Below are 20626 nucleotides of genomic sequence, written 5' to 3' on the forward strand. Positions count from 1 at the left end.
AGATTTAGTGCATACTTTTGATCCTAATTGCTGAGTACCATAATTTGACTTCATACTTCTCCATGGTGTAGATTACCATTGACAGCATGAAGATCTCCTTGCTTGCACTTCATGTGGACTTGCCCATTTTAATAAACTGAAAGGAGTTTCACCCACTTCATTGTGCCGCTGATGTGTGACTGGCAATGCATCATGCAGGCAGATATCCATGAACTTGGTAGCAATCATGTTTCCTTGATTTTGCAGCAGATCTCCTTGCTACCTGTATTTGACTAGCCATGTCAAATGAAAGACTGGCCAGTGGATGATAGTGTATACAGACAGTAGACGCTGTCTCTGTGCTCATAAAAATGTATTATTCATAGTTGTGGAAGCACAACCTAATTTTAGCGATATTGGATGAGATTTTCCAGCTGTGCTTAACCCAAGATTGGAAAATTCCACCTGAGGTCAGAACAACACCTATATCAGTTTGTCTTCAAGTTGAAGATCACTTAATGTTTAAAGTGCCATTCTCTCTCTATCTAAGTAATTCGTGTTAATTGGTAATATGATGAAATCTTTATTTTTGCCCCAGCAACAGTGAAGGAACAGCAATATATTTCCAAATTAGGATGGTGAGTGACTAGGAGGGAAGCATCTAGGGGATGGTTTTGCCAGGTATCTACTGTTCTTGTCCTTCTGGATGGAAATGGTCATGGTTTGGAAGGTGCTGCCTAAGGGAACTTGATAAACCTGCAGTACATCTTTAGATGATATACATAGCTGCCACTGTTTGCCAACGGTGGAGGGATTGAATCTTTGTGGAAGGGGTGGTAATCAAGTCAGCTGCTTTGTCCTGGATGTTATCAAGCTTGAGCAGTGTTGGAGCTGCACTCATTCAGGCAAGTGGGGAGTTTTCCATCAAAGTCCTGAATTGTGCCTTGTAGATGATGGACAGACTTTGGGAGTCAAGAAGTGAGTTACTCACTGCAGGATTCCTAGCTTATGAATTGTTCTGGTAGCCACAATCTTTATTTGGCTAGCCAAGTTCACTTTCTTGTTAATGGTAACCCCAGGATGATGTTAGTGGGGGATTCAGCGATGGTAATGCCATTTAATGTCAAGGGGCAATAGTTAGTTTCCTCTCACGTAGGTCATTGCCTGGCACTTGTGTAGCGTGAATGTTGCTTGTCACTTGTCAGCCCGAGCAGCAAATAATAGAGCTAAGATGGCTGGGCCTAGGACACTATCCTGAGGAACTCCTGCAATGATGTCCTGGAGCCGAGATGGTTGACTTCCAATTACCGCAACCATCTTCCTTTGTTCCAGCTTTGACTCCAACCAGCGGAGGGTTCTCCCGATTCCCATCGACTTCAGTTTTGCTGGGGTTCCTTGATGCTACAGTCAGTCAAATGCTGCATTGACATCAAGAGCAGTCACTCTTATCTTACTTCTTGCATTCAGCTCTTTTGTCTGTGTTTGAACCAAGGATGTAATGAGGTCAGCTGAGTGACTCTGGCAGAGCCCAAACTGAGCATCCGTGAGTACATTATTGCTAAGTGCCATTTGATAGTGATGTTGATGACCCATTCCATCACGTTACTGATGATCAATAATAGACTGATGGGATGGTAATTGTATTTGAATTTGTTCTGTCTTTTGGGCAATTTTCCACATTGCTGAGTAGATGCCAGCATTGTAGCTGTACTGAAACAGCTTGGCCAGGGGTATGCAGGTTTTGGAGCACAAATCTCGAGTACTATTGCTGGAATTTTGTCAGGGCCCATAGCATTAGCAGTATCCAGTGCCTCAGTCATTTTTTGATGTCACGTGGTGTGAATGGAATTGGCTGAAGTTTGGCATTTGTGATGCTGGGTACTTCCAAAATAGGCCAAGATGAATCATTCACTGCATTTCTTGCTGAATATTGTTGTGAATGTTTCAGCCTTATCTTTTGCAGTGATGTCCTGGACTTCTCCGTCATTAAGGATGGGGATATTTGTTGAGTCTCCTCATCCAGTGAGTTGTTTAATTGTCCACCACCATTCATGGCTAGATATGGCAGGATTGCACAGTTTAGGTGTGATCCGTTGGTTCTGGGATCATTTAGCTCTTTCTATTACTTGCTGCTGTTTGGCATGCAAATAGTCCTGTTTTATAACTTCACCAGGTTGACACCTCATTCTTAGGTATGACTGGTGTTGGTCCTGGAATGCCCTTCTGCAAGCTACATTGAATTATGGTTGATCCCCTGGGTTGGTCGTCATGATAGAGTGGGGGATTTGCTGAACCATGAGATTACAGACTATGGTTGAATACAATTCTGCTGCTGATGGCCCACAGCACCTTATGGATGCTCAGTTTTGAGCTGCCAGATCTGTTTGAAGTCTATCTATCCCATTGAGCACAATGGTAATGACACACAACATGATGGAAGGTATCCTCAATGTGAAGACGGGATTTCACCTCCACAAAGACTGTGTAGTGGTCACTCCTACTGAAACTGTCATGGACAGATGGATGGATCTGTGCGGGTTGGTGAGGATAGGTCAAGTATGTTTTTCCCTCTTGGTTCCCTCACCAAGTCTATACTCCCAGTTTAGCAGTTATGTCCTTTAGGACCTGGCCAGCTTGGTCTGTTGTGGTACTACTGAGCCGCATTGATGATGGACATTGAAATCCCGCACCCAGGGTATATTCTGCGCCCTTGCCATCTTCGGTGCTACTTCCAAGTGATGTTCACATGGAGGAATACTGATCATTAGCCGAGGAGAGACAGTGCATGATAAACAGTAGGAAGTTTCCTTGCTCATATTTGACCTGGTGTCATGGAACTTCATGGGTCCAGAGTCGATGCTAAGGACTTCCAGGGAAATCTCCCCCTGACTGTGTATCACTGTGCTGCCACCTCTGCTGTGCCTGCCCTGCCTGTGTCACAGGAGACACCCAGGAATGGTGATGGTATTGTCTGGGACATTACCTGTCAGGTATGATTCAATGAGTATGACTACATCAGGCTATTGCCAACTAGTCTGTGGGACAGCTCTTCCAATTTTGGCACAAACCCTCAGATGTTAGTGAGGACAGGGCTGGGTTTGCCATTGTTGTTTTTGCTTCGCATTCACCACAGCCAACCACCAGTCCCCCACCTCCCCCCAGCCCAACAATGCAAGCTAATCTCGATGCCTTCTGAAATATACAACCTGCTTTTAGGGACATGATGGCTGATGCAGTATGCACTTCACTAAGAACACATCCTAATCCATGTTTGAGGCCAATGTGCTTGAATAGTCAACAATAATGTAGATGGTGAAAGAAGGATCAAAACGTGGGAGCAAATATCTGACTATTGTATCAATTATGCATCAGGTGTATGTTCTCTTCCACATATAACTCTTGCTTGTAACTTTAATGAGGAACAATATGTTACAAGAGATATTTAATCACGCAGCTCCCTGCTGTAGCAGTTGGTTGCAAAACAGTAAAGTATTCCTACCAAGCTATGTGCAGAGAACCAGAAACATGTCCCTTCATTGATTTGGGAACAGAATTGTTAAATCAGCAAGTGTTGCATAACCATTCAGGTAGTTCACATGACTGCTTGAGATGCTGGAACTAGAATTCCTTTCCTAAACTCCTTCACCTAACTCTCCTCCTTTTAAGATCTTCCTTAATATGTAACTCTAAGACCATGCTTTGATCATTTCTCTGAATGTCTCCTTACTTGGCTTTCTATCAGTGTTTCCTTTTGTCTTTCTATGAAGCATCGCATTAAAGCTGCTCCACCAATGCAAGTTGTTTGCCAGAAAATATAGAAAACGCATTTTCCATGAATTTAGTATATATGATTGGGAAGAGAATTGAGCAGAACTTGTTACAGTTGGCCAGTCTAGTATGTTAACATTGAAAATGCGACTTTTCTTCTCAGTAGGCGCAGCAGGATGACAATGCAATGTGTTTCTTTTCACAGTTAGACAGATATAAAGAACCACCAGCATTTGGTCCCATGTGTGATCTCTTATGGTCAGACCCTTTGGAAGACTTTGGAAATGAAAAGACACAGGAATATTTCAGTCATAATACAGTGAGAGGATGTTCTTATTTTTATAGGTAAGTCTGTAAGATTACTTTTACTGTTTTATAATATGAACATGACAGAACTGATTATGGTGGACAGTTGGGTTTGAGTAATTATTAGGGGTGAGCTGAAAAAAAAATTATCTGATGAAGGGTCCAGAGGCCATTTCGAGTCTTTTTGGCTTTTTTCTTCTTTAAAACTATTTCATGTTAGCTCAAAGAAAGTTTGTTGTTATATCCTAAAATTAATGGAACACCTCTTCTCCCACAAAATCCAACGAGGTGATTTTTTTCTTTTAGCTCAATGAAACTGAGGTAAATCAATGCACTTTTTTGGAGTGAAGAAAAGTTTGCCGCCTTTTGGTACCATGGACAGAGGGCTGAGAGTAGATCATTGGACTATCCATTGACTTAGAAGTGTGACATGAAGAATTTCGTGAAATAGTACAAAATACCTGAGAAGGCCATTATGATAGTATAACTGTAGAAAGGGATTTCTTATGCTTCTTCAAGTTGGAAATAACTAAACAAGTACATCTACTTAGTTTGGACGTTAAAATTTGGATAGCTTTTCATCTTTTATAATTATATTTAAAAAATGTTCCTCATAAAATAATTCATGCAAACTATTTGACTCACTTTGACTTTGGCAAAAGCCTTGATGATTGACAATGCACATTGGAAGTTTAGATGGCAGCACAGTGGCACGATGGTTAGCAGTGTGGTGCAGAGGGACCTCGGGGTCCTTGTGCATGAGTCGCAAAAACCCAGCTTGCAGGTGCAGCAGGTGGTCAGGAAGGCGAATGGGATGCTGGCCTTCATAGCGAGGGGGATTGAATATAAAAGTAGGGAGGTCTTGCTGCAGCTGTATAGGGCATTGGTGAGGCCGCAGCTGGAGTACTGTGTGCAGTTTTGGGCGCCGCACCTGCGCAAGGATATTTTGGCCCTGGAGGGAGTGCAGAGGAGGTTTACTAGGCTGATACCGGAGTTGAGGGGATTGAGCTATGAGGAGAGGCTGAATAAACTAGGCTTGTACTCGTTAGAGTTTAGAAGAATGAGGGGAGATCTCATTGAGACGTATAAGATGATGAATGGGATGGATAGGATAGAGGTGGAGAGACTCTTCCCGCTCAAAAAAGACAGTAGGACTAGGGGGCACAGCCTCAAGATAAAGGGGAGGCGGTTTAGAACGGAGTTGAGGAGGAACTTCTTCACTCAAAGGGTGGTGAATCTCTGGAATTCTCTGCCCGTTGAAGTGGTGGAGGCTGCCTCGCTAAATATTTTTAAGAAGCGGGTTGATGGATTCTTGATAAGAGAGGGGATTAAGGGTTATGGGGAGAGGGCGGGAAAGTGGAACTGAGCCACAACAGATCGGCCATGATCTTATTGAATGGCGGGGCAGGCTCGAAGGGCTAGATGGCCTACTCCTGCTCCTATTTCTTATGTTCTTATGTATCACAGCGCCAGGGACCCATGTTCAATTTCTGGCTTGGGTGATTGTCTGTGTGGAGTTTGCACATTCTCTGTGTGTTTGTGTGGGTTTTCCCCAGGTGCTCTGGTTTCCTCCCACAGTCCAAAGATGTGTCAGTTAGATGGATTGACCATGTCACATTGTCCCTTAATGTCCAAAGATGTGTAGGTTAGGGAGATTATGGAAGTAAATGTGTGTGGTTATGGAGTAGGGCGGACTGAGTGGGCCTGGCTGGAATGTTTTGTCAGGAAGTTGGTGCAGACCAGATGAGCCGAATGGCCTCCCTCTGCACTGTAGGGATTCTAATTCTATGATCACCCACATTTTCTTGACCATTGCAATTAAAATGTACTCAAGGACGTATCTGAGCTAGCTGAAAACTCTCACAAAGAAAAATGGGGTTCTGCAGAAGAGTCATATTGACCTTGAAATGTTAACTCTGTTTCTCTTTCCACAGATATTGCCACACTTGCTGAGTTTTTCCAGCACTTTCTGTTTTGATTTCAGACTTTCAGAATTGGCAGTCATTTGCTTCTGTTAGGAGGAAAGGTGGTTGTGGTTGTTGAAAGCCAATCAGCTCACCAATAGGGCATCATTGTAGGGGTTCCACAAAATAGTGTCCTCAGTCCAGCTATCTTCAGCTGTCTCATCAGTGATTTCCCCTTCGTCATAAGGTCAAAATGGAGATGTTCACTGATTATTGCACAGTATTCAGTTCCATTCTCATCTCCTATCTGAATGAAACAGTTTATACCTGCATGCAGAAGGACCAGGACAACATTTTGATAACTGGAAATTAACATTGACACCATACAAATGCCATACAATTATCATCTTAGACACAACAGAGCCCAAATACCTCCTGTTGATATTTTCTGGCATTGTTGAATCTCTCTCCACCAACACCATGGGGGTCATCTTTAACCAGAAACTTAACTGGTCCAGCTGTATAAGCACTGTGTGTACAAAAGCAGGTCAGAGATTGGATACTGTGTGGTGAGTGAATCCCCAAGACCTGTCCACCATCTACAAGGCACAAGTAAGGAGTGTTGAGGTACTTAGTGGCCACTGGGTTAAATGGCTGCAGGGCAATTGCTAATGAGGATGCAGGTTTGCCACTGACTTTTTTCTGGTGGGTGTAGGAAGGACAAGAACCCTGGCACAACATAAAATGCTGCTCATTATGTTTTCTTCAGTGTTGAAACTTCGTCAAAGGCAACACATCAACATCACCCAGAATATAACTCTCAGATCAGAAAATTCATTTCTCCCTCTTTCAGAATTTTTGTAATTCAGAAAGTAATTCAGTGACAGAAACTCAGCTGCAAAGGCTTTTTGTTTGACACTGTCACGTTACAGTTGTGTAATTGGACTGCTGGTTTCTAAGAAAGCTTTAAGATACTTGCTGAGTGTGATTTCATAGTTTCCTCCATTCTGAACTTGAATATTCTTCTCTTAACTAAATGTATCTTGATATTCACTGTTGCCGCACCTGTAGTGTCAAAACAACTCATCTCACAGCTTCAGCGCAGTAAATCTGTACAGTGAATGCAACTCCCGAGGAAATTTACCTTTTATGCAAATGTCTACTGACAGCCAGCCTATTTGTCACTTTTTGAGTGTTTTATAATGGCCCAAAACAAGTCCTAAGCTATTTTGTCAGGAGGATGCAATTTATTATATTAAACATTATGAAAATAACACATGTGGGAGGATATGAGAAAGGGCACTGAATAAATAGAGATGTAAACAGCATTATAACAAGGCTAAGAAACTATCATAACTTTGAAACGGAAAATCACTGTGATCACTATTGCACAAAAAATAACCATTTGGTTTAAAAATTTAAAGAAATGGAATATATTTACAATCTTACAATCTGAAGAAAAATGTCAAAGAATCAAAACTCCATTCTATTCATCATGAATTGAGGAGAATTATGCACCGTCATTGTCATCACTATTATTGTTAGGAACAAAGGAACCTGTAAACGGCAACTTTCAAATTAATTACAAATAATTATCAGGGAACAAGAAGAACATCAGAGAACATAAGCAATTAACTCGAATAGGCTCTTTGTTCTTTGGACTTTAGAAGAATGAGAGGTGATTTCGTTGCAGCGCATAAAAATTCTTCGTGAGCTTGAAAGGGTAGAAGCTGAAGGCCTGATTCCCTGGGTTAGAGCATTCTCAACTCAGAGTCATAGTTTCAGGATAAGGAATAACATATAGAGACATTAATTCACTCAGAAGTTTGTGAATCTTAGAAAATTATCTCCATGAGTGGGGTTTGACAGCTCATTGAGTGTATTCAATACTGAGATAGATGGATTTTTGGACTCTTCAGGAAATTAATATATATGGGGATGGGCAGGAAAGCGAAGTTGAGGTAGAAGCATTAGAAAATCAGCCATGGCATTAAATGGAAGAGCAGCTTGCAGGATGAACTTCTGCTTCTATTTCTCATGTTCCCATTCACATATTGGCAAAGGATTAAACAGCAATGACATATTTAAGAAATCAAGCGCATTGACACATCTTCAAGCAAATGTGCAACTATTTGGAATTAAGTCAGTATTTTTGAAAAAACTGTGTAACCCTGCAGCGTACTACTTCAGTTTGTATACATCTAAAATTCTGGAACCATTGAACAACTTCAGGTGTGAAACTCCGATGCTGCTTAGCTGCATCCTCAAATTTTACACTGCCATGAATATGTTGTAAATTAATTGATCTGAATAGAGCCCGGTCAGTCCCCTTTTCCAGCTTGTTAGCTGTAACCTGATCATAGAATCATAGAATCCGACAGTGCAAAAAGAGGCCGTTCGGCCCATCGCGTCCGCACCAACCACAATCCCACCCAGACTCTATCCCTTTAACCTGATGCATTTATCCTAGCTAGTTCCCCTGACACTAAGGGGCAATTTAGCATGACCAATCCAACTATCCTGCACATCCTTGGACTGGGAGGAAACAAGAGCTCCTGGAGGAAACCCAAAGTTTCTATTTCTACCAACTGCTTATGCTGCATACAATCTAACAGATTATTAATTTCAAGAAATGAATCTTATTTTTGACCAGTTTTCTTCACTGTAGCCATCAGTGTCTGCCATGAACTTTCCAATGGGACGAAAAAGATAGTGTACCATACTCTGACAGGGCAGTGACAGAGCTGTTATTTTCCCTGGGTAAGGAATCTAGAATATGAAGACCAAGAGAAGGGGTAGCCTGCTTAGGGCTGAGATTGAGAAATCACAGTACCCCTACAGGGCAGAAGGAAGACATACGGCCCATCAAGTCTACACAAACTCTCTGACAGAGTTTATTTATTTATTTATGAAAGTCTATTTCCTTCAAATGTCAATCCAATTTCCTTATGAAACCACTGATCGTCTTCACTTCCACCACTCTCATCAGAAGAGAGTTTCAGATCCTTACCACTCTCTGTTTAAAAAAGAAATTTATTTACAGTCTTACGTCGTCTCTTGCCCATTATATTAAAACTGTATCTCTACTCCTGAAAGATCAGTTTTTGGGAACAGCTTTTCATTGTCAATCTTATATAACTTTGCCACCTTATTGAATCTCCCCTCAATCTCTTTTGATTGAAGGAGAACAATCCCAGCTTTTCCAACGTGCCTAGAATTGTACCAAAACCCTTCTTCCCTGGAACCATTTTGGTAAATCTCTGCACTCTCTTAAGGTCTCTCATATCACATCCTGTGATGACCAGAACTAGATTCAGTACTCTAGGTGTGGCCAAACCTGAGCTTTATGAAGGTTCACCAGGGCACCCCTACATTTGTACTCAATACCTGGATTTATAAAGCTCAAGATCCCCTATATTTTACTAACTACTCTCTCAATATGTCCTGCCATCTTAAAAGACATGAAGCCCCAGGTCTTTCTGTCTCTGCACAATCTCTGGGTGGCACAGTGCTCAGTGCCAGTGTTTGACTCCTGGCTTGGGTCACTGTCTGTGTGGAGTTTGCACGTTCTCCCCGTGTCAGTGTGTGTTTCCTCCAGGTGCTCTAGTTTCCTCCTACAATCTGAAAGATGTGCTGGTTAGAATCATTGACCTGAACAGGTGCCAGACCGTGGCGACTAAGGGAATTTCACAGTAACTTCATTGCTAATGTAAGCCTTACTTGTGACTAATAAACTTCACCACTTTATTTTGTAACTGTACCATTAAGTCCATATTGCATCGCCCTCTCCTTTCTGCCAAAGTATATTACCTCACACTTCTCTGTATTATATTCTGTCTGCCACTTGACTGCCCATTCTACTAACCTATCTATGTCCTGCAAAGTAGCAGCTAACTCAAATTTCATTTCAAGATCATCAGTCAGGCTCAAGCACACCATAAACTATGTATTAATACACAAGGCTCTGTTTCTTACAACGGAATGACCATGTACACATATTGTGCCTGTTTCAAGTAAACAAAACAAGCAACAGTCATTCCCTAGTTTATTTCCCAGGACAATGCCTTGATCAATCAGAGTCAACCTGCTTAGTTTGAATTGAAACAAAATTTTGCAGTTAACTATTGACAACACCTCTACCAATCAGAATCTACTTTTCAACCACTCAGCACTCTCTTATCATCACGTATAAATTGTGGTTCCCTCTACTTTTGATATTCTTGCTAATCGCCCTGATGGGTGCAAGACTAACTGTATCAACAGACAACTTGTGTCTTTCTCCAGCAGTATACAAAAAGGAAAGTATAGGATTTCCACTCCTCACTAGGAGTAAGTCTCAATCTAATGAACTCATGACTAATCTGACCGGCAGACAGCTGTTCCGGCAGTGCCACAGTTCAGCACTCGGCACTAGCGAGACTGCAGTCAGGCCCAGGATGAAGGCCTCAATGGATCCCAGACTGGGCAAGTCAGGAGTATTGGGTGGAAGGGTTGTGATTCTTTGGGAGAGTAGTCAAGGGTGTTGGGGGTGTGGATTTTGCAATGCAGCGGGGGGAAGAAGGAAGGGAGGGTTACTGTCTTCAGTGGGGAGGCCCTGATGTACAAAGGGTGATTCTTGAGGATACTTCCCCTTACTTCCCAGCCTTTAAGAAAAAATGAAACAAAGGGCTGCTACTCTCACCTGTCTGTGCACAACTTCTGGCATGGGCAACATAATATTGGGGTCAGTTGGCTTGTAAACAAGTTCAAGTAACCCATACTTATTTTACTTGTGGTGGGCGAGCTGCCCATTTTGGCATTTGCCCACCTCCTTTAATAGGGGGACAGATCAGGGGTGGGCAAGAAGATGGTGGACATGTAACCCCTCATCTTTTACATGCCCCAGCCAAAAACACACCTTTTGGGGATTGCAAAATCCAGCCCTGAGTATATTCTGTGCTCATGCCACCCTCGGTGCTTCTTCCAAGTGGTGTTCAACATGGAGAAGTACTGATTCATCAGCTCTGGGTCTCCAACACTGTTTTCCATCAGACTTGTTCTCTGCTTAACTCTACTGAGAGAGTATAAATCAATCATTGTGATGTACAGATACAGAAAAAGTTAAATTCATCTGATCTCTGGGACCAGTAGGAAATCATTTGCAGAGGTTCCAGAATAACATTGAAGCGTTGCTACCAATTCTTTGACTCAGGCTCATTTTGTGTGTGCCTCTCACTGGGAACATGGATCAGTAAATTTACACACTAGTCCACAGTGAATTAATGCTTCAAGCCTAATGAGACATGAGGCTTATATGAAGTCAGCCATTCAGCATTCTGATGGTCAGTTTGAAAAATCAATGAACACGAGTGACACATTATTGTGAGTTGAATGCCAAAATTTCCTTTCAGAAATAAAGTGGTGTTGGACTTCAATAGAAATATAAAATGAGGTGAGGTGTGAAACTGAATGCTGACTTGTTATCACCCTTGTACAAAATCAAGATACACCCCACTGTTTCTTGCCTAGTTTATCTTTATCTGATGTTTCACAATCAACTTTAATTAATATTGGACTGTATTGATTTCTTTTTAGTACAAAGAAAGCTCACTTATTCAGAATAATCTTGTAAGGAGGAGTGAACTGCCTACATGGGATTTTGATATATTGCTTTCATTTGTTTCCTGAATGCATATTCCAGTAGTGTCTACTTTTTTGAGTGAGAATCCTGAATCATTTTGCGGAACTTGTCCACTCTGTTTATAATGCATGCTACATACTCACCCACCACCCCCCACTCCCCCATGTTCAGATGAAAGGGGTTCTCCCTGAGGAAAAAAACTGCGACTCGAGAACACAGCAGCTCAAAACAGGAAATGGGGCTGCAAGTCCTCAGATCCCTAAAGGTGGCAGTACAGATGGAGAGGGTGGTGAAGAAGGCATATGGCATGCTTGCCTTTATTGGATGGGGCATAGAGTATAAAAGTTGGCATATGATGTTGCAGCTGTATAGAACGTTGGTTAGGCCACATTTGGAATACTGCATCCAATTCTGGTCACCACACTACCAGAAGGACGTGGAGGCTTTGGAGACAGTACAGAAAAGGTTTACCAGGATATTGCCTGGTATGGAGGGTCTTAGCTATGAGGAGAGATTGGGCAAACTGGGGTTGTTCTTCCTGGAAAGATGGGGGATGAGGGGTGACCTAATAGAGGTGTATAAAATTATACACCTCTCATATAAAATTATGAAGGGCATAGATAGGGTGAACAGTATGAAGCTTTTTCCCAGGTCGGAGGTGACGAACACAAGGGGTCACAAGTTCAAGGTGAGGGGGGCAAGGTTCAACACAGATGTCAGGAGGACGTATTTTACACAGAGGGTGGTGGGGACCTGGAATGGAGGGTGGTGGGGACCTGGAATGCACTGCCAGGCAAGTTGGTTGAGGTGGACATGCTGGGATCGTTTAAGGCTTATCTAGATAGCCACATGAACAGACTGGGAACAGAGGGATACAAATGAATGGTCTAGTTGGGCATATGAGCGGCACAGGCTTGGAGGGCCATAGGGCCTGTTCCTGTACTGTACTGTTCTTTGTTCTTTGTACTTCATAGTTAATGGACTGAAGAAGAGCTTATGTAAATAAACTGCCCCACTGCCTGCTTTGAACTTGCCTGGAGCTGTCAATCAAAAGGGTTGTAAAGCTTCATGGAAATTCAAGTGACTATATAAACAAACAGTGCTAATGGCAACTTTGAAGTGGACTGGATATGTCAAACCAAAGGAGTTCAAAGAACTTAATGGACCATCTATGACTGTTTACTGGTGTCTGAGGGATTCCTTGCTTTGAAATGGACTGGAGCTGTCAAACCAAAGTTTATTACATGTTCATGAAGCACAAAGATTCTTTTTCAAATTAATGACTTCAAAGCAATTAAAAGCTACAGAGGGATGAGTGTCCAAGCCAACCCGAAAGCTGCTTGAGATTTGCATGCTGAGGATTTTCCAGGATACATGGAGATCACCAACCACGTGAACCCAATCCCAGGGGAGACTCCCAAGGTCAACCCATCCCCAAGCCCAAGTGCCCCCTAACCTCTGGTCCCTTGTAGGACACCTCTCTGCAGCCTGGCAGCAGCTGAAGAGCCCATGGGCACATGTGAAGGCAGTACTTACCTCCTTGCTCCACCAGAGTCCACGGTCCCTGATCATCTTCTGTCAATACTGTGAAAGATTGGCACCTGCAGGATAGCTGGAGGGGCCGGGAGTATCTTGAGAGGCCGGAGCAGTCTACTTCAAACCAGCTAATTATATTAAAATCAATACAGTGAGTTCTGATCTCACCATGGGGAGATGGCCAGGGTTGACACCTGGCAAGAGTCCCAATTTAGCCCGATTCAACAGGTATTCGGGAATCCAGGCTGGGGATAGATCACCCCCACAAGCAGGAGAATATGTGACATGTCATTTTCTTTTCAAGCTGTTTATTATTTACATAAAAACATAAGAGATAGGAGCAGGAGTAGGCCATCTAGCCCTTCGAGCCTGCCCCGCCATTCAACAAGATCATGGCTGATCTGAAGTGGCTCAGTTCCACTTTCCCGCTTTCTCCCCATAACCCTTAATCCCCTTGCCTACCAAAAACCTATCTACCCGTGTCTTAAATATATTTAGCGAGGAAGCCTCAACCACTTCAACGGGCAGAGAATTCCAGAGATTCACCATCCTTTGAGTGAAGAAGTTCCTCCTCAACTCCGTACCATTTATTCCTGTAAATAACACAAGCTCCTGCTCAGCCGGTGCTTCTCCTTCACTCTATGGGAGCCTCTTTCATCTTGTCTTTTTCACACCAGGGTGAATTTTGGTTCATCCATTGGCTCTTCCCACTGTCAGGATCTTCTGGCCCTATCAAAGGTAACCCCATCCCCATATGACAAATTGGCCAGTGATGGGACAGGCAAGCCCTGCAAAACACACAGATGTTGATGGGGGTTGAGGGGAAGTGCAAAATATCCCATCCATCGTTATGATCTCTGATTCCTGGAGTTGCCAGCACGTTTAAGCCCTGCTCCTCCAGCTGGCTGTGAGATCCACAAATCCCTCTGAAATTGTACAGAGTGCTATTAAATTAGGTGACTAAAGGCATCTGTGTAGCTGGCCAGTTTCACAAAGTTTTTGTTTGCTTGATTCAATATCCTATGCAATTTTGGTAAGGTTGCACCCAGAGATTGCTACCTTGATCGGAAGATTTGGGCCATGATAATTTTGCCCAAATTAGATTAAATACCTCCTGTGATTTATAACTAAATATGCCACACAGTTGAAACTGAACGAGGCTAACTAAGAAGATAAATACCAATCTTTTTATTCTTCCCACTCTGTAGCATTTTAAAGCAATTCCTCAGTAATTTTCCTCAGTTCACTCGCCTTCCTTTATTTCACACTGGGTAAGGTTTGTCATTTCTAATTCTGTATGATACTGCCACTATAACCTACTTTTCATAATTTCTGGAGGATAAAAATGCCTAGGGACGAATATTTCCAGGTTGTTGTTCTATTTTTAGGTGCAATGTTAGTTATTAGAAGCTACAGTAAAACACTGGACATAAAGTAGCACTGGAACTTACAAAAAAGAGCTGTGCTCTGTAGATTTGGCAGAAGTTTGATAATTAGCTTCACAAAAGCAAAAGGCTGCTGCTGCTGGAAATCTGAAATTAAAATAAAAGATGCCAGGAATACTCAGCAGGTCTTTCGGTGTCTGTGGAGGAAATGAGAGAGTTAATGGCTGGATTTTTATCTTTGAGGTGACCAGTAGAAGTTGGGAAAATTCCTAGCTTGGCTCACCTGCCTGAGGAGAAAATGACCAGTAGGTGCTGTGGGACTTAGTCCCAGTTAAAATAAAAACAAGTCCTCTACCCCTCATTTTCAGCACACTCCCCATACCATTTCCATGCTGCTTCATGACCTTGATCCCTCTCCTCGTCTTCCATGCCAACCTGTGCCAAAGTATGCCAATTTAAACAATTGCTATGATCCATCATGTCCCTTCTGCCAAGCTATGGCATTTCCATGTTCATTCACTCACTATACACCATAAAAGCAATGAAACTGTTAGCGCGAGTGGGTGAAACGATCACTACGGAATCAGGGTGAAGTTCAATAACGGCACAGCTTTATTTTCTTGTATGTCGACGGAGAAGTGCAGTCAGGACATACAATTGGACTGTCCTGAAAGCGCTCTGCCCATCCCTCGCAGCAGGCTATAGTTAAACTTGAACTTCGGTGCAGTATGCGATTCAAATGCTAATACTTTATTTACAGTATTCGACCTTAGCCATCCTGTCTCGATGTTTCCAAGTGTTGAGGAAATTGTTTTAGGTGTGTGTTACTTGTTTTGTCTGATTGGTTATTTAATAGTCTAGAATCTCCGGGGTTTGAACCACAGGCGTGTTATTGATCTCAAAAGAGGTTTTGAGGGGCCAGGAATGTTTCCTTAACTATGCTGATTTTAGGTGTCTCCATGGGTTGTTTGACTGTTTTAAAGGTGCTGATTTTGATGGGGTGGAGATTTAGTTCCTGCAGGGGCCATCCTGTCCAGCTTCTCTTATGTGTTCGCCCTCATTTGCATTCTAAAAGCATGCTCTTGCCCACTGATCGGTGTCTATTACTTTGTGATTCTGAGTGGAGGGCTCTAAGGGTAGCTTTAGTTTGCTTCCATTTTGTGTGCCCAATTTCATAAAATTTGTTGTCCGATAACAAAACCAATAGTGACAGTAGGAGTGTAAGAAACCCTCCTTAAAAAGTCATTAGTTCATAAAAATGGTTTTACTACAACCCAATAAAAGTGCCAATCATCCAAACACTTTAGTGTTTCAATAGCTGAACCTGCAAATGCTTGAAACCTCTTTTTTGTGTGTAAATAAACTTTGTGAAACTGACAGAAGACATCAGATAGAGCTATCAATCAAGCAATTTTTTCTCTGGGGTTCAGGTGTTCCAAAAGGCTAATGGAATTCTGGACTCTCAATCAAGCATTATTATGTATTCTTGACTGAGAGCCCAGAAATTCATTAGAGTACTGACCTCAGAGAAAACTTAGGGATTGTTTGGAATATGGTGCATAAGCAGACAGGGGGTAGTTTGGGGGAGTACCTTGGCATATGGGGCATGAGGAGAACCTTTTAATCTTATCTTTCAAAAGATCCCCTCATGCAGACTACGTTCCATAAAATCTCTGAGGTGCCTCGAGCCACAATTCTATGAAAACTTGGCCTGACTCCATGAAAAGGCCATGTCTATCCCTGCAATGAAGCAGGCCACGTCAGGAATGCAGAGTGCAGGTTTTTGACCTAAACCAGTCAGCACACTTAAAAGGCACTCCTGAAAATTGGAATCTCTGGGAATTGGGCTGGGAAGTTAGTAATCGAGACCCACCCACAGTTTTTAAAGGGCTCCGAGTTACCCCCAACTCTCCGAAAATCCAGGCCTGTGTTTCATAGCTGGTGATGTCCTGGTGAAAGTTCTAATGAAGGGTCATTGACCTGAAGTGATTCTTTTCATAGACACCACTAGATCTGCTGAATATCTCCGGCAATTTTTGATTGACATTTAGAGAAAAATGTAAAGGCACCTCTGGGGGTGAGTTCTGAGTGGAAGGGATGTGGATGGTGACCCTGCTGCCTCTGCCTCATTCTAATTAAGTCCAGGCTGTAATGGCTTTCAGGCAACTCTCCTGCCTGAATGCCAATCGAGGTTTCTTCACTCGGCAGTTAATGCCCATTTAAGGACATCATCTCATTGCGGCAGACATTCAACAGGGTGGGTGGCTGGCAATGCAGGAAGACCAAGCAAACCCTGTCAGGATATAATGTTATTGGACATAGCTCAGCACAACATTGAGGGCCGAAGGGTCTGTACTGTGCTGTAATGTTCTATTAGAAATTATTAAGAGCTACAGTAAACTACCAGACAGAAAGTAGCACTGGAACTTATTAAAAAGATCAGTGCTCTGTCGATTTGGCAGAAGTTTGACAATTAGCTTCACAAAAGCAAAACACTGATGCTGCTGGAAATCTGAAATTAAAATAAAAAATGTCAGAAATACTCAACAGGTCTGGCAGTGTCTGTGGAGGGAATGAGAGAGTTAATGAGTGGATTTTTACCTTCAAGTGAGCAGTGGAAGTTGGAAAATTTCCCAGCTCAGCCCACTTGCTCGAGGAGAAAATCACCAGCAAGTGCTGTGGGATTTCGTCTCAGTTGAAATAAAAACAGGCTGTCTACCCCTCACCTCCAGCACACTCCCCATGTAGTGTTATTTTAGGGTCCCTCTGTGCAGTTAAAATCTTTGTTTTGTTGAGAACAATCAATAACATTGATTAACTTGGTTCAGGAATGGTATACCCTCCTTTTGAGACAAAAAGTTGTGGGTTCATGTATTAGAGTATGTGAACATAGATCCTAGGCTGATACTGCGTTGTGTTCCACATTGGATGTTAAACTGAGGGCTTGCCTGCCTCTTCAAGTAGGTATGTAAGATCCTGTCCACCAAAGAGGAGTACCAGGACCAGGACCAGCATCATTCATTTCACAATAGGTACTAACAAAATAGGTTAACTGGCCTATTATTTTGCAGAATCCTGCTCTGCATAAATTGTCTGCTGCATTTAACTAAAATCAGCAGTGGCTACTCATGTAAAAATAATTCATTTTGCACACTGGGACATCCTGAAGATGTGAAATAATTCATATAAATGCAAGTAGTTCTTGATATGTAAAATCATAATAGCAATGCAAAATAGAAGATTTAATTAACTACCGGCTTTGTGAATATCATTTTAAGTTTTACAGCGAGTGCCTAAATATATTTAAGTCTGAATGTGGGACTGGCAAATCCCGGTGGGTGCATTTCACACTACAAAGTTCTGTTTATTGAAACCATGGTGTTACAGTCATTAAAATATTTTAATATTTTTATTGGTATCAACATTAAGCTGGAGAAAATCTGTGTTTGAATTTCTTTTTAAATTTGCAATTATGGCATTAAAAGAATCGTTATGTAAGTTTGTTTTTCACTACTTTTTATTATATTGAGGAAAGTGAATATATTTGTAAATTAAAGACATTTCATAGATGGATTCATAGATGGATGTATTCTGAACATACTGCAAATATATTCCTGATAGAAGTCTATAACGTTATGAGGGGCATGACAGAATAGATAGGAGCTTTTTCCCAGGGTGGAAGAATCAGTTACTAAGGGGCATAAGTTTAAGGAGCGAGGGGCAAGGTTTAAAGGAGATATACGAGGCAAGTTCTTTTACACAGAAGTTGGTAGGTGCCTGGAACTCGCTGCTGGGGGAGGTAGTGGAAGCAGATGCGATAGTGACTTTTAAGGGGCGTCTGAACAAGTATATGGATAGGATGGGAACATAGGGATATGGTCCCCTGAAGAGTAGGAGGTTCTAGTTCAAATGGGCAGCATGATTGGTGCAGGGTTGGAGGGCTGAAGGGCCTGTTCCTATGCTGTAATTTTCTTTGTATATAGAAGTGATAGCCATTTAAAGTACAGAAGACATAGTGCAGAATTTTAACTGTCAAGGGGAGGAGGGTTCGGTTGCTAATTGAGATGTGGGGGGAATAAGTGGTAAAGCCCTGAAAATTGGCCTCAGGTGGAGATCCCAGTGTGATTCCTGCCACATCTGGGTTTAAGTTAGGTGATGTTCATGCAAGCACAAAACTCCTGTGGAACTGTGGGATAAGTAACTAAATTATTCAAAGATGCATTTAACGGAGGATTCAAACCAGCATTCTGGTTTTAACAGTCTGTGCATGTGGGTTTCCTGAGCTCTGTAGAACTTGTCAGAGTCAACCAGGTGAGAGCACAGTGTTAGGCTTCTTCAGTGAGACTGACAGGCTGGAAAGCCTTTGAAGAATGAAACTGAGTAGCTGCAGCCATACCTAATTGAAATACAGATACTCACAGCATTTCTTCTAAGAGTTTGCTCTTATTGCTTGACAGATCATTTCTAATTTCTTGCAAGTCAGTTCACCAGCTTTGCATTTCACTCACCTTAATCCATGCTTCCTTCCTGCCATCTTTCACTGCGGCATGGGGAGCAGATTAGGCAGTTCTATCTTAAACCTTTATTGTTCCTGTAACAGCAACACCAGAAACTCCAGGAGCTGCAGAAACCTGCGTATGCCTTCTCCCCAGCTTCATGCAACTTCACAGGGCAGAGGTGATGAAGTTGAAGATGCAGCTCAAAGGAGATGAGACCACCAACACTGGGTCTACAATCTTGAGAACCAGTTCCTTGATGCGTGTGTGGGCTACTGATGTTCAGAAAGTTGTTGCTGACATCTACAGCCTTCTGGGACAATAACTCATTGAATGACTTGGGCATGTGTTACCAGTGGCTATTATGGTGGTTATCACTGGAGGTCCCCTCATCTCCTTCCACCACCCAGTCTTAGTCCTGAACTTCTATTTCCTGCAGTGACAATGCAGAGAATTGAGAGCATGAGAGGTCAATTTTTGAAAGAAGGACAACATTTCTAGATGGTGGCTCTGAGGCATGGGTATGAGATGGCACTAAGTTAAGGGAAAGTATGAATGGTGCTTATTCAGATGGAGATATCAGGAGATGTCTGGGGAAAGAGAAATGAGTGGAATTGCTGTCAGTATATGTGCTATACCACACACTTTCCCTGCCCTCCTAAGGCCCTTGAACCTTTTGAAGTACTGTTTCCAGATTCAAGGCACCACATTGTTTCAGCTCGATTCTTCAGCCACTTGCATCCACGCCAACTTGATTTCAGGGGCTGGCTCCCATGGTTAACAAACATCACCTCACTTCAGCCCTTCAGATCCTATAGCAGGATCTGCAAGGAAGAATCCAGTATCTAGATTGGTGGATCAACCCTCCAAGATCTTTTTTCAAACATTGTGGCTGCTGAAGCTGCAGGAATTCATCTACAGTGCAGGAGTTCTGCTCTCTGCTGAAATCCCTTTAATTAGCAATCTTGCCATGAATTTCATCTTGCTTTCTAGCCATTGAGTGGTATTTAATAGTTGCAGCAGAAGACCTGTTTACTGCGAATAGTTGTGGCAACATCACCGCAACATTTCCAGGAGCCCAGGCAGAGGAGTTCCTCACAGGAACTTTTCCTGCAGGGTGATCCCAACTCTGAGGAAAAAACCTCTGTCATTACCAAGATCACCGCATGCACAGTGGCCCTGCACTGCCAGCCTCCCGATTGCTGGCCAGCTCAATCGCTGGCACCCCCCCACCGTTCCAACACCGCCCCCCGATCATTCCCAGGCCAGCCCCAAAAGCCTCTCTCCTACCTTGCCCCAATCTCCAGCATATCTTCCCCCCCCCCCCCCACCCCAGCAGGCTGACCACATCTCCCTGTCGGAACCCGGCCTTCTCCCATCGCTGCCCTTCCTCCTTCCCCCACCAGTCCATATGTAGGGTGGCAGTGGGACACCCCAAAACCCACCGAATGCCCCCCAAATTTGCCCCACCACCTTGGCTGTGCCAAGATTTCCCCTGAGCAGTGGCACTTTGCCCCTTGAGCATGCCAGGCAGCACCGGCTGGCACTGCCAGAGTGTCAATGCCACCCCTCTTCTCTCCAGCAAGGTCAGGCCACTTGTTCCCCATTAGTGGGAATTTCCGGCATGGATTT

General features: G+C 42.9%; 1 protein-coding gene across 4 annotated transcripts in view; it reads left to right on the forward strand.

The window, feature by feature from the left end:
- Window positions 1-20626, forward strand: part of ppp3ca (protein phosphatase 3, catalytic subunit, alpha isozyme) — a 325439-nt gene that overhangs the window by 241478 nt on the left and 63335 nt on the right. For all 4 annotated transcript variants that reach the window (XM_080201555.1, XM_080201556.1, XM_080201557.1 and 1 more), the window contains one exon: window positions 3953-4092. In XM_080201555.1, the coding sequence (XP_080057681.1) occupies window positions 3953-4092 (140 nt within the window). The remainder of the gene's footprint in view (window positions 1-3952; window positions 4093-20626) is intronic.

This window comes from Carcharhinus amblyrhynchos, chromosome 13, assembly GCF_965287045.1.
Source record: "Carcharhinus amblyrhynchos chromosome 13, sCarAmb.v2.hapA, whole genome shotgun sequence".
Taxonomy (NCBI): Eukaryota; Metazoa; Chordata; class Chondrichthyes; order Carcharhiniformes; family Carcharhinidae; genus Carcharhinus; species Carcharhinus amblyrhynchos.